Here is a 13273-nt window from a genome sequence, read left to right on the forward strand (position 1 = left end):
TTAAGTACCTATATTGTGCCACCTCCATGCCAGGCAAGAAACATTCAGAAACAAAGGACACCACAGAGTTCAGAGTCTCTTCATCCAGCTGCTTCTACAAGAGTCACATTTTTTGGACACAGCTCAAGGTTCACGGTATAGTCAGAAAACTTCGTCCTGACTTCTAAGCCTCAGTGCTGTGAAGAAAGGCTCTGTAACATCTCCAGGCTTCAACCATGTGCTGTGCTGGTGCCCTCAGACACCCTCTTATCGACACAAGTTTTTAGGCACAAGGAAAGCCATTGCATTTTTAACGCTTCTGGGTCAGTGGTTTGGGGAAGTTAGAAAGCTGAACTATATGTGTGCATAGTCACACAATAATCAGTGAGTCTCAGGCCAAATGTGGCACTGCGGTGGTGGTTGTGAGGGTGGCGAGCCTGTCCTGAATGCACAGCACAGCCAGGAATCCCAGGGGTCTGGAAGCTGAGCCACCTAATCCGAAGAGTGCAAAGCTGCCCCGCTCTTCCCCAGACCCACATGGGCAAAGGGGTCTCTAGGAATCCTGGACACTCAGGCTGGATTTTTGCCAGAACTACTAGAGTAGGATGGTTCTTCTCTAGCGCTCAGCAAGGAATATGGAAAGAATGGACTTTGAGTAATTGAATGGTTGGCAGACTCTCCCTGGGGAACTCCAGTTCCCCTGACGGGTCTCTACCCTCAGGAAGTTCAGTGGGAGTACAGACAAGGAGACAGAGCATGGCTGCATTGTCTGAAAAGCACCAGGACAAAGCCAACTCCCTGCAGGGCATATGTGCACTTTAGGCTGAGATCTGGAGAGCGAATAAGAAATAGTCTTGTGGTGAGAAGAAGTGAGAGGAGAGGAGGATGTTGCTAGCAGTAGTACAAGTGGTACAAGTAGGGAAATCACTGGGGCTGGAGTGTAGCACAAGGTGTTGGGGGGCAGGAGGTGGGTAGAGTGGGGGTCCCAGGCAGAAGACAAGAGAGAGCGAAAGAGATGGGGATGGAGGGTAAAGTCAGACTGACGTTGCAGAGACCCAGTCAACCAAGATTTGGAATGTATCCTAAGAGCAAAGGGAAGTGGTGATAGAAGAGCTTCTGCAATGAATTTGATTTCAGATTTGAACCCCTCAAAGCTCTTTCTCACTGCAATGTGGAGAACGGATTGGAGGAGTCAAGATTGGAAGTGGTAGGTGGTTCTAGGGATTTTGATGACAGAGGATGATGTGGTGGTCTGAACCCTCCACAGTGGGAGTGGGGGAGGATGGGTAGATTGAAGAGATATTTAAGAGGAAGAATAGAAAGGGGTTAGAATAGAAAAGGAAGAATGTTGAGGGATTGGATTTGGGGATTGGGGGGGGGGAAGAAGGAAGTGTCGAGAACAACACCACATGTCTGACTTGGCAACAGAATGCAGGGTGGTGGCATTCACTGAGACAGGGAACTTTTGAGATGGACCGGGTTTTCATGGGAAATTACACATCTCATTTTAGACATGTTGAGTGTGAGTTATCACTGGGACATGCCAAGTGAAGACGGTTGGGAGGCAGTTAAATTGGGGAATCTGAAGTTCTAGAAAAGATCATGGCTAAAGACCTAGATTTGGGACATGTCAGGATACAGATGGGAAATGAGAACAATGGGAATGCCAAGTTTATCCAAGGGGGTGTGTGCAGCACTGGAGGAGACCCCCAAGAAGTGTAATACCCCAGAATCTGGGCGACAGACCTTCAAAGCAAGAGTGGGCAAGTTCAATGTCTCCAAAGTTTAAGTAAATTAAAACAGAATCCTGTCCTTTGGATTTAGCACAAGCCATTGGTGACCTTGAGCTAGTTTCAATAGAATGATGGGGGCAGATGCCGGATGGCAGAAGCTTGAACTGAAGAGGAGAGAAGGGAGCAATAGCCGGGAGCATGTGGGCTCAGAAAAGGTTTTAACAAGTATTGAAGAGACTTGCCTTGAAGTTGTGTTAATGTTGTGGGGGGAGCAGCTGCCTGAATGGGAACTTGAAGACGGAGGAGAAAGAATGGATATGCAGTATGGCAAGGCCCTGGAGAACAAGGTGACACGGACCACAGGCAAAAAGGCAGGGGCCCTGTGCACTTGGCCATGGACAAGGGGGTGGCTGGAAGCCTTTTCCACTTTAGTAAGAGGAAGAAAGAGGGAAAAGATGGGTAAGTTCGCAGGCAAATTCATACGTTGGTAGCAGAAAATTTAGAGAATTCCTAACTAGTGGTGTCTCCCCCCCGCCCCCCGCATGAAATTAGATCAAGCGGCAAGGTCAGAAATTTGAAGACAGTAAGGAAGGTTAAAAATAGCCATGTCTGAAAATAGGAGTATTTAGAAATACAAAGACTCAAAAAAATATATATACATAGAAGAAAAATTTTCTTTTCTATTTCTCCAGTTATTTGAAGATAAACCAAAATGGTTTTCAGGGGGGTAAAAGGTGATTATTTTCTAATTTTTGTGACACTTAAAGTTATTTACTCATCTTCCCCAGGGCGGGGCCTCCCCTCCTGTGGGAAGTCTTGAAGTTAGGTGGTGGCTGAGGCTCCCAGGGATGTTTCAAGAACGAAGACCATCCCCCCTCAGCCTTGTTGACACAAGAAGGACACGTTGCTCTTGCCTTATGCATGGTCACAGCTGTCTGTGGACCTGTCTGCCAGAGGGCAGACCCACCCTTCATCCAAGCAGTCAACCTCAGAATCCCTGCCCTGCGGAGGAAGACCCTTCCAGCCTCTCTGAGGAAAGGGAGGGGGGCAGGGTGCCCGGGGTGCTGGAGAAGGGCGGCAGAACTGGAGGTGGGGATGGTGAGGAGAAGCAGGGCTGGTAATTTGGGAGTAAGGGGGGGGGGCGTGGGTGGGAGGAGGGGCTCATGCCAGAATAACTGGGCAGGACGGCAGAAATAAGTAGAAAGTCCTAGAAGCTGCTGTTTGCTCCAGCTGTCAAGAAGGGGGAGGAGAAAACCCTGTGGGACGGGAGGAGGGTGGGGGCTGTTAGGAAGTTATTTAAGAGCCAACTTTCCTGTCGTTTTTCCTGAGTCCTTTTGAGGAAGTACCCCGGAGCCGCACAGAGCCAGCCTGCGATAGGGCCCCTCGGGCGGGGACCACAGGTAAGCAGCCGCCCCTCCTGCGGGGCCTCAGCGCAAACCCGCACCCAGGAGCCCAGGGGCCCGCTGTGCCCGCCCCCCTGCACTAGAGTTTTCCAGCGATCCCTCAGGCAGCTGCTCCGGGTATCAGGGACAGGGGTCAGAGGCGCCCCCACTTGTCCACTGCCGGGACAGGGGTCAGAGGCGCCCCCACTTGTCCACTGCCGTTCAGGGCCCCCATCTCCACGCCTACCCAGCCCCACTTCCGTCCAAGCGGGGACTTCTCAGGTATTCCTTCCAGCTTCCCTGACAGCCACTGCTTGCAAGAAAGCCACCAGCTGGGAATGAGAGACTTGGGAGTGCTCCCCCAATGGAGCTCCCCTCTCCTCTGGGGAACAAACTGTGGAGGGGTGAGACCAAAGTTTAGAGAGAGGGGGGATACAGGGCCAGGTAAGAATACCTGCTTGGCTTGGCTCTGCATCCCTGTGCACACCTTTCCCTTTCCCTGATGCAAGAGCTGAACTTGAGCCCTTGCTCCCCCCACCCAGACCTGTGGAGAAGGGGGTGCTTCTGCCCACCGGCATTCACCTGAACAGGCTCCTCTTACCTGGCAAGCACCTGGGGCTCCCCAGCTCTCTGCTTTCTGGTTCTCTCCCAACAGGCTACTGCAGTGCTCTACTCTGTTCTCTCCCAAACCCTCCCCTCCCAAGGTTGTCCTAAGCCCACCCTGGTTATTTTCCTTCAGGGCACTGCTTTCTCTTACCTTCCCTCCATCATTAACCCTTTCTCCCTGTCCCCTCAGCCCCCTAGAGACCTTGTGTAAGTATGTCTGTAGGTATTTATGGAAACCTATTCAGACTCTATACTTGTAAACATTGCTGCCTCCTCCCCAGACCAAATACACTAGAAAGTGCTTCTCTTGTCTCCAGCTGTGTTGCCTTTGCTCAACATGTTTCTGGAACAGTCCGAGTACTCTGGTTGCCTCTATGGTAGAGGCTCTTCATCTTTTGAGGGTGTGCTTGGTTTTTGAAAAGAGCCAAATATCCAAGAGTCATGACTGGGTGACCCAGGTGATCAAGGTGAAAGCTCCATTTGGGCCAGAAACAAGGGCTCCCTTTATTTGGTCATTTGGTCAACAAGTACAGATTGGGGCCTGACAGTGAGGTATGCGGTGTTTAAGCTGGCTCCTCGCCTGCACAAACTCCAGAGGAAGGGGAAGCAGGCTTGGAGCAAAGGCAGTGTTAGCACCACTGACCAAGTACATTTAGAGAAAGGCTATTTATAGCCCTAATTTAAAATTGCAATGTACCCCCTTCACCAGCCCAGATTCCTCCTCTGTGTGGTCCTGGCTCCAAAGCACTTGCCACACTCTTACACCCTTTTTTGTTTACTTCTGCAAAGTGTGGCCTCCACCCTAACCCTCACTGGACTGGAAGCTCTCTAGGTCAATAATCCCCTGTCTTGTTCTCTGATATATCCTGAGTACCCAGATCGCAGCCTAGCACATAGTAGGCCCTCGTTAAATATTGGTTGAATGAAATTGCGAAAATGAATGCTTTGGAGGATGCCACTTATCTGGACGTGGTTGGGAGACTTTATTCCTTAAAGTGACTTAGGGCTTCCTAAATCTATGTGAAAGGGACATATGCACAGGCATACAACATTAAACATTTCTTACAAAGAGACTGCCTTTAGGGGTAATGAGGGGGGAAAAAACCTTGCTCTCTAAAATCTTTCACATTTTTCATTTCTTCACATAAGCCCCTTTTCTTCTGCTTTCCATATGTTTTGACAAACAAGAAATCTCCCCGAGATCCTTGGGGAACTATACTCCATCATTAGACTAATCCTTACTGCCACTTCTCAAGTTTTATTTATGTGAGACTCAAAATGTGTTGTATCCCACACAGATATGTCTGCCTCTCTATTTTTGAATCCTTGTCTCAAATGTAACTCGCCTCCCATTCCTTTTCTGTGTCTCCCTTTCTCCCCCACAAGGAGCTTGTGAAGCTGAGAATGTCCGAGACCTCCGAGCCTGCATTTGGAGGCAGGAGAGCCCTGCCCCGCAATGCCTCCAATGCGGCAGAGGATGACCTTCCCACAGTGGAGCTGCAGGGGCTGGTGCCCCGAGGCGTCAGCCTGCAAGGTACAGGGTCCGCCACCTGCTTCTCCCTGCAGGTGCTGGCTGGGTCAACACCCTTTGTCTCCGCAAGGCTCCCACAAAAGCGGCTCCCCTGCCAGTGTCTGGTTTTAAAGAAAAGCCTCCCAAGCCTTCTTTTGAGTGGTAAAAAGCCCCAAGATCCAGATTCTTGTCCCAGTTCTGCCACTTGATAGCTTTGTGATCCCAGGGAAGTCACTTTGCCTTTCTACCTCTTAGCTATTTCCTGTATAAAACAAGGGCATTGGCTCAGTGGATGCCTCTTCCAGCGCTACTGTTCTGTTTTTAAAAATATTCTCTAGCTGGAAGTTTCCACTTCCAAAATATTGTGGCTGTTTTGATTGTCTGGCTTGTGCCTCTTTCCCTCTCCCTCCTCCCTCCTCTCTCCATTGCTGTGAATTTCAGAGCTGGCAAAAGATGCCAGACTCTGACAGTAATGGAGATGGAAGCCCTCTATTTCTCTCCAGAGCAGCCTGGTGAGCAGGTGAGGCGAGCTGCTTTCCCTGCCCTCGCCTCCACTGATCCCAAGAGACCTGCTCTGGGAGGAGCGGCCAGCAGCTGACCTCCACTCAGCCCTGTCAACTGTGATGGGGCCCAGGTGCCAGCAATGGCTTGGTGACACAGACGCCATTCCCTTGGGCCACAGCAGGGACATTCAGAGTCATGTCCCTGAATGGCATCTTGCAAGGACCACTTTTTGTTGGTAGCACTCATGCAGCACCCACTTCTGCTCCTGAAGGTACTGTGCATTCGGTTTCCCTGGGAGGTAAACACCCACTTGCTGGGAGTAGGTGCCCATGATCGCCCTGGTTAATCTGCCTCCTCAGAAAGAGATCAGCAGTTGAAAGCAAAGGGAAAGAACAATGCTGATTATTAACAAGTTCAGCAAATCAGAGAACTGCCCGCAACTTGTGGACAGGTTTGATTGTGTTACTATCATGTCTAGATGATTTGATATTCAACCGTGAAAACAGAGAGAGATCTAGTACCATACATTAAGGTACCATCCAAATTTGGAGGGGGGAGCTCACAGCAGGGCTTCTTCAGTTGAGTGGAAGGGTCCAGACAGACTTGTGAACTCGTGGTTCTGAGCTCTCTCTCCCATTGCGGTGCTGCATTCCTTACAACTCTGCCATTAGAGCCACAGAACTGAGTTAAAACGGACTTGCGAATCAACTCATCTAAATCCCCATGTTATAAGGTGGGGAAACTGAGGTCAAAGCAAGTAGTTCATGTTCATTCCTTCACTGCCCAATCTTGGGTTTATCCTTTTCTTTTCCTTTCCTTTCCTTTCCTTTCCTTTCCTTTCCTTTCCTTTCCTTTCCTTTCCTTTCCTTTCCTTTCCTTTCCTTCTTTCCTTTCCTTTCCTTTCCTTTCCTTCTTTTCTTTTCTTTCTAAGAATGCAAATAGAATTGGAAAGCATGCAGACGTCAAATTATCAAGCAATTATAAGCAAATTACTATACCTTGGTGTATTCAGGTTTTTTTAGCAAAATCCCCCTCTGGCAGAGAAGACTCTTGACCCTAGGGAATGGGGGCCAAGGTTAGGAAAAAGTGGGCAGGAAGAACAGAAAGAGAAAGGGACATAGGATCAGTGAGAAGAAATATGAACAGAGGCAGTGAGATGTAACAAAAAGCCCCTTGGTTCAGGACTCAGAAGAACTGGGTTCTGGTTCCACATTTGTCACTTACTCACTTTGCCACCCAGGGGAGCCTCAGTTTCTCCATCAAGAAAATGGAATCAATACTTACTTCACAGTTGCCATGATGATCAAATGACTAGTACCTATGAGACACCTGATTTCACCAACAAATGCTCATTGATTCAGAATGTGCAAGTTATCATACCCTACAAAGGTTAGGAGCCCACCCCCAGTGAACACTTGTTTCTGAGGGAAACACATAACAGCCTGCAGGGACTGTATATCTGCAATCTGAACAAAATTTTGCTAATAAGAAATCAAAACTACCAGAGAACTTGAGTAGGTAGTTTGATTTTAAAAAATCTAGGATTACTGTTTTCTGTGTATTTATTTTTGGAGGCATGGGTGGGGAATTATTTTGAAAAATCAGTCATCTTTTGCTTGGCAATCATTTGTGTCCACAGCCCAAGTGACATTCTGGGATACCTATTACAGGTGCTGGCAGAGGAATGTGAGTGTCCAATCACTATTTGTAGAATGAATGAACAATCACTTGAGAATTGAATGACTCATCAGGACTAGAGTCATTATAATCTTATTATTAATAGCCAGTTCCAGGTTTTAAACATATGCCTTTATTTAATCTGTCTCCCAGAGGTGAGCTAAGTACTACACACCGTGAGAATAGAGTCTCTGAACCCAGGTATCATGGAGGAAGTCCTAGATGAGTAGAACAGAAGAAAAATACCAGTATACAAACCATGTGATCAAGAACTGTCTCCTATTTATCCTTTACATTTCATATATCTCTTTGCTTGTGCCAAAAGCTGGTTTTCTGACACAGAATACATCAGTTTCTCCCAAGTCATTCCCTGCCAAGGCTGTCACGTGTGATTAGCTGCTGTCTTCTTGCAGTTTATGCAGTGACCCCTAGGGGTGTCCAAGAGGGCTTGAAGCTCCTGGAGCCCTTGTCTAAGGACAGCTTTGGCTCACAAAGCCCTAAGTCAAGCTCTCCCCATTTGTTTCAATGGGAGCTTTTCCCAAAAGTGTCCCTTCAGCAAGCTGCTCTTGCCAAAATTGTTGAGAAGGCAGAGAGGCAAGAGGAGGAAAAGGAATAAATGACAGATTTTTCATTTCCAATGGTCCTGTGGTGGTCAATATATATAGTATACACTGAGTGTGTATGATACCCTTAATTCACAGCTTTTGTAAATATTTGGTTAAGAATGACTTTAGTCTGCATTTCAAAATGTATAAACTCACATAAGGCGCTTCCTATACAGAAGCATGATATTAAAAAAAAAAAAAGGGAAATATTTAAGATGACAGTGAGACCCCAGAAATGGGACCAGCCAGTCAGTGGTGATGTTTGACATCCTCATGTGTTTTAAGGGTCTTAATGCCTCCTTCTGAACTCAGCTGTAGCCAATTTAAGTATGTGAAAATCTCCTTAGATTGCTGGATTTGCATCTCTTCCTAATAGACTGTTCTGAATGTTCAGTGGTTGTTTCTGGAAATCTCTCTCTGGCTTTCCTAGTCTCAAAGGTTATTTTATCAGGAGACATAATGTTCTGGAAGATAGTCTTATATTCTTGGTCTGGTTTGACTCTGCATTATTAACCACAGGTGATGCTTTGCAGCAGTGATGATAATCCTTATTTGGCAGATCTAATGTGATGAATTCAAACTGGAAAGCAATTCTGGTTCTCTAAAAAAGTCAAATGCAGGAGAGATCTATAATCATTCAGCCTAATGAGGTCTTGTTCCTTTTTGAGCATCTCTCCTCCTTCCAACCCTACCCCCTGTCAGAGCCAAATCAACTAATTAACTAGTTAATTATCACTCTCTCCTTTGTGCAGAGTAAACCTCTCTGGATTGAGGGTTTTTAAAAGAATTAGAAAGGCATTTAATGTATGACGAAGAAATGATATTGTATAGAACCAATTCATTCTTTCATTTGGTTTGTGTAAAAGCATTTAATGATTGCCACCTATGTGTCAGGAAGTATGCTAAGTTCTCTCTGAGGACACAAAGATGAGTAAGCCAATCCCTGGCTTCAAGCGTCTCTCCATCTACTAGATGAAATAGACACAGGAAATATAATTGCAATTCAGTGCAAGAAATACTGTCACAGAAATTATGCCAATTGCAGTGAAAGAACAGAGAAAGGAATGACATGGTATGGGGACAGTGGGAAAGAGGGTGGGGAGGCTTTACGATGAAAAGCCATCTGATTTGGGTCTTAGAGGATGAAGAGGAGTCTTCCAGGCAGAGAAGTGCATGGGAACAGCATTTCTAGCAGAGGGAACAGTACATATCAGGTAATGGGGACAAGGAGGGGATTAGCCTGGGAAAAGTAGGCAGGTACCTGTTACGGCAGGTACACTGAGACCTTACGTTTTCTCCTGCAGATAAAGGAGGACTTGCACAGGATTCTAAATAGTGAAATGATGTAATCAGAATTATGTTTCGTGAAGGTAATTCCAGTGATGAGGAGCAATTGGAGAGAAGGAAATACATTGGGAGGCTGTTGAGATGCTTCTGGTGAGAGGAGAAGTAGACCAGGCAGATTTCCATCCCTGGAGAAGGTGCTGGTCTCACTTCTTTTTCTATTTTCCTCTGAGCAGCTGAGCATTTCTTATACATTTTACAGTACAGGACATTTGAATAGCAACAGTTAAAAAACAATAAGCTGCTTAGGAAAATGTTTTTAGTCATTCTAATTAATGGTACTTTGAAATTTGGGGTATCCAAAAGAAATATGAGAGAGGAACTTTTATCCTGTTGTTTCAACAATAAACAGACCTACTTCCTCATGGACAGTATTTAGGCCTACAGTTGGGTAATAATATTACCAAAGATTGCATGGAGATTTGAGTTCACTAGGGAATTCCTAGGATATGAACCTAAACATTTAACTTATTTCAAGATTCCATCTGTGACAGGTATAATCATTCTTGGAAGAATATTTTTACAACCTAAGGAGAAAATAATCTACTTTTTTTCATATTAGGGAAAGGGTAGGAGGACAGGGAGGCAGCCGGCTCATGAGGAGAGATTTTTTTTTTTTTAACAGTCCATTTTCTGGTGTGTTTGGAATTAGGCTAAATTGTGTTAGGTAGACTTTTTGAAAGCTGTCACTTTGAAAGAGCAAGCTGCCAACTTCTAGCTACAATATCTCTAAAAAAACAAAAAACAAAAAACAAAAAGTAGCTTAGCAATGAGTGGCTCCATTTTGCCAGGAACTGGGCTTGGACAGGGAGAAGCAAATTCATTTCCTGTTTGTGTCAAATGGAGCCTGGATGATGAGAAGGCCTCTTTCAATCTAAACTATGTCTTGTTAATCCAATAAAAAAACCAGAAATCAATATGCCAGCTTAATAAATGTTTACTGAGTGTTTACTGCATGAAGAGGGACAACACTAAGCAAAATGGACAATAGAAAGAACTATGGTATTTGTATATCTATGGTTATATTTTATGACCAACATCTGTACAGCCCTTGTTATTATTATTGTAAACACCAAATGCAAAGGTTGCTGTGTGGGTGACTGTCCCTGAGCAATGAAAGAAATGTTTAATTAGTGGTATTGGGACCTCACCTTGTTCCTTAGTACTCACCCCCCTAGCAGATCTGGAGAGCTATCAGATTACACTAGGAGGAGGGCAATAGGGCTGTCATTTCCTTTTACCTTTAAAGGATAAAGCACCCTGCCTATTACCCTTCCATATGTCTTGTTCATTTGACTACAGCCTAGAACATTAGCTCTTCAAACTCTCAAACTCTCAAGCACTGCTTTTAATCTTCCATATTTTGGTCAAGTTTTTATTTTTTTTAAAAGATTTTCTTTATTTAGAAAGAGAGAGAAAGCACGAGCAGGACGAGGTGCACAAAGAGAGGGGGAATCTCAGGCGACTCCATGCTGAGTGCAGAGCCCAATGAAGGGCTCGATCTCACGACCCTGAGATCATGACCTGAACCAAAATCAAGAGTCAGATGTTTAACCGACTGAGCCACCCAGGCATCCCTCAAGTTTTATTTTTTTAAATGAAATGTTTTCCTTGGTTTAAATTATTTAATATGGATTTTCATTTTAAGAGATTACATAGGGAAATGTTACTTATCACTGCCTTAGTTTTTCCCTACATAGGGTACCACTGTAATTTTCCATATATTTTTTTCTTTTTTTCTGAAGGCACTGACCTGTTAGAGAGATATTGCAGTAGAGAATGAAAAGATCACTTAGAAAAAAATAACATTTTTAAAAACTCCATACTTGGAATGAAGTGTTATCAAAATGATAACATTGTAGACTGCCTTATTTTAAAACAAATTCCTCATGTATATATTAACATATGTTTATTTTATATATTATCATTATATAATATATAATAATATTATTATTTAATATATATTTGAGTGAAAAATATAAATATATATATATTTGTTTTCACTATGGAACCATTTTTTTTTTTTTGGCTTGGGTTTTATATACTCAAAAGAATTTATTAGTACTCTTGCTTACCTTTTGTTATTAAGCAATATATGAGTTATGTGCTATCAGAGCATGGCATTTTTATTCCAGTCTGGAAAAGCGCTGGTCTGGAGGCCTCATGTTATAAAACCCCAGATCATTGTCTTCAACACTGCACAACAATATACTATATATGGTTCTGAAACTGGTATACGTTAAGAATGAAATTGTCTGATAAATGACATTTAAAGATTGTATGGTTAATCCTATGATAAATAGAGTATCCATTTTATGGTGGATAACCAGCTTCAAGCTCCAATTCAGGCATTACATTTGTTTAAAGTGAAAAGTGGCATATTTACTATGGCTTCTTTTCACATTGTCCCAGGTACAGTGAAGGTGAGGTCTTATCCTCAAAGGGCTCACAGTTCCACAAATAAAATCACCTATATTAACACAACACAAAGTGCTTACTTATAATAAATTTTTATTTAAAAAAGGAAAAATATATTTTGGGAATGAAGAGGAGAAAATTATTTCATCCACCTGTGGAAATGTAAGAAAAGAAAAGCAAGCCTGTCCTCCCAGAATACAGGGAATGCAGCATTTTTCTTTTCTTTTCTTTTCTTTTCTTTTCTTTTCTTTTCTTTTCTTTTCTTTTCTTTTCTTTTCTTTTCTTTTCTTTTCTTTCTTTTCTTTTCTTTTCTTTTCTTTTCTTTTTTCTTTTCTCTTCTTCTCTTCTCTTTTCTTCTTTCTTTCTTTCTTTCTTTCTTTCTTTCTTTCTTTCGAGAGAAGGCACTGGAGGTGGGCACAGGGGAAAGGAAAGAGAGAATCTCAAGCAGGCTCCAAGCTGATCATGGAGCGCAAGGCAGGACTCAGTCTCATGACCCTGAGATCATGACCTGAGCCAAAATCAAGAGTGGAACACCTAACTAACTGAGCCACCCAGGCACCCCAGAAATGCAGCATTCTCTCATTTAATCCCCACACCACTACCATTTTGCAGATGATAAAAGTGAGGCACAGCAAGTTTGTTTAACTTGTCCAAAGTCACAGTGATAGTAAGAGCCAGAGCTGGGATGTGAGTCCAGGCAGTCTGGCTCCAAAATCCATACTCGTATGCACTATGCTATTTCCTCTTTTAATAATAACAATGCTAATATAATAAAAATAATTTGTGAGATTTTACTAGGTGCCAGACACTGTACTAAGGCACTTTACATATATTTTTTTTCATCTAATCCTTACACTAACCCTATAAGGCAAGTGTTTCATCGTCTTTTTAAAGATAAAGAACGGAAGAGAGATTAAATAACTTCCCTGAGGTCGCACAGTTAGTAAATAGTGAAGCATCTCTTGGAACATATTCTGCAAAACACTGATCTCCACAAAAAATAGTTCCCATGGTCATTTAAGTTTGGAAAACATGGCACCTGTGGAAGATTTATAGTCTACATCAATAAAAGTCTCCCATAAATCCTGCAAGAATCCTGACTGAGTTTGGTTAAGTCTGCCTTTCCCAAACTGGCTTAAACATGGAACTCTTGGGGCGCCTGGGTGGCGCAGTCGTTAAGCGTCTGCCTTCGGCTCAGGGCATGATCCTGGCGTGCTGGGATCTGGCCCCGCATCGGGCTCCTCCGCTGGGAGCCTGCTTCTTCCTCTCCCACTCCCCCTGCTTGTGTTCCCTCTCTCGCTGGCTGTCTCTCTCTGTCAAATAAATTAAAATCTTAAAAAATAAAAATAAACATGGAACTCTTATTCTTGCAGTGCATATCAATATTCCTCCAAGGTAGCACTACATTACACTACTTTGGGGATAGACTGACTTTAACCAGACTCACTGGACATTAACCAGGTTCATTGGACAAACTCATGGATCTAGAAAGCCAGAGTTTCCGTTTGCAATAAG

The 13273-nt window shown here is 44.0% G+C and overlaps 1 protein-coding gene across 1 annotated transcript in view; it reads left to right on the plus strand.

The window, feature by feature from the left end:
* The first annotated feature begins 2677 nt into the window (after nt 1-2677).
* F13A1 (coagulation factor XIII A chain) overlaps nt 2678-13273 on the plus strand; it is a 166126-nt gene continuing 155530 nt past the window's right edge. The window contains exons 1-3 of the mRNA XM_034660199.1: nt 2678-2810; nt 3042-3112; nt 5087-5234. Coding sequence (XP_034516090.1) covers nt 5105-5234 — 130 coding nt within the window. The 5' untranslated portion in view covers nt 2678-2810; nt 3042-3112; nt 5087-5104. The remainder of the gene's footprint in view (nt 2811-3041; nt 3113-5086; nt 5235-13273) is intronic.

Source organism: Ailuropoda melanoleuca, chromosome 5 (assembly GCF_002007445.2).
Source record: "Ailuropoda melanoleuca isolate Jingjing chromosome 5, ASM200744v2, whole genome shotgun sequence".
Lineage (NCBI taxonomy): Eukaryota > Metazoa > Chordata > Mammalia > Carnivora > Ursidae > Ailuropoda > Ailuropoda melanoleuca.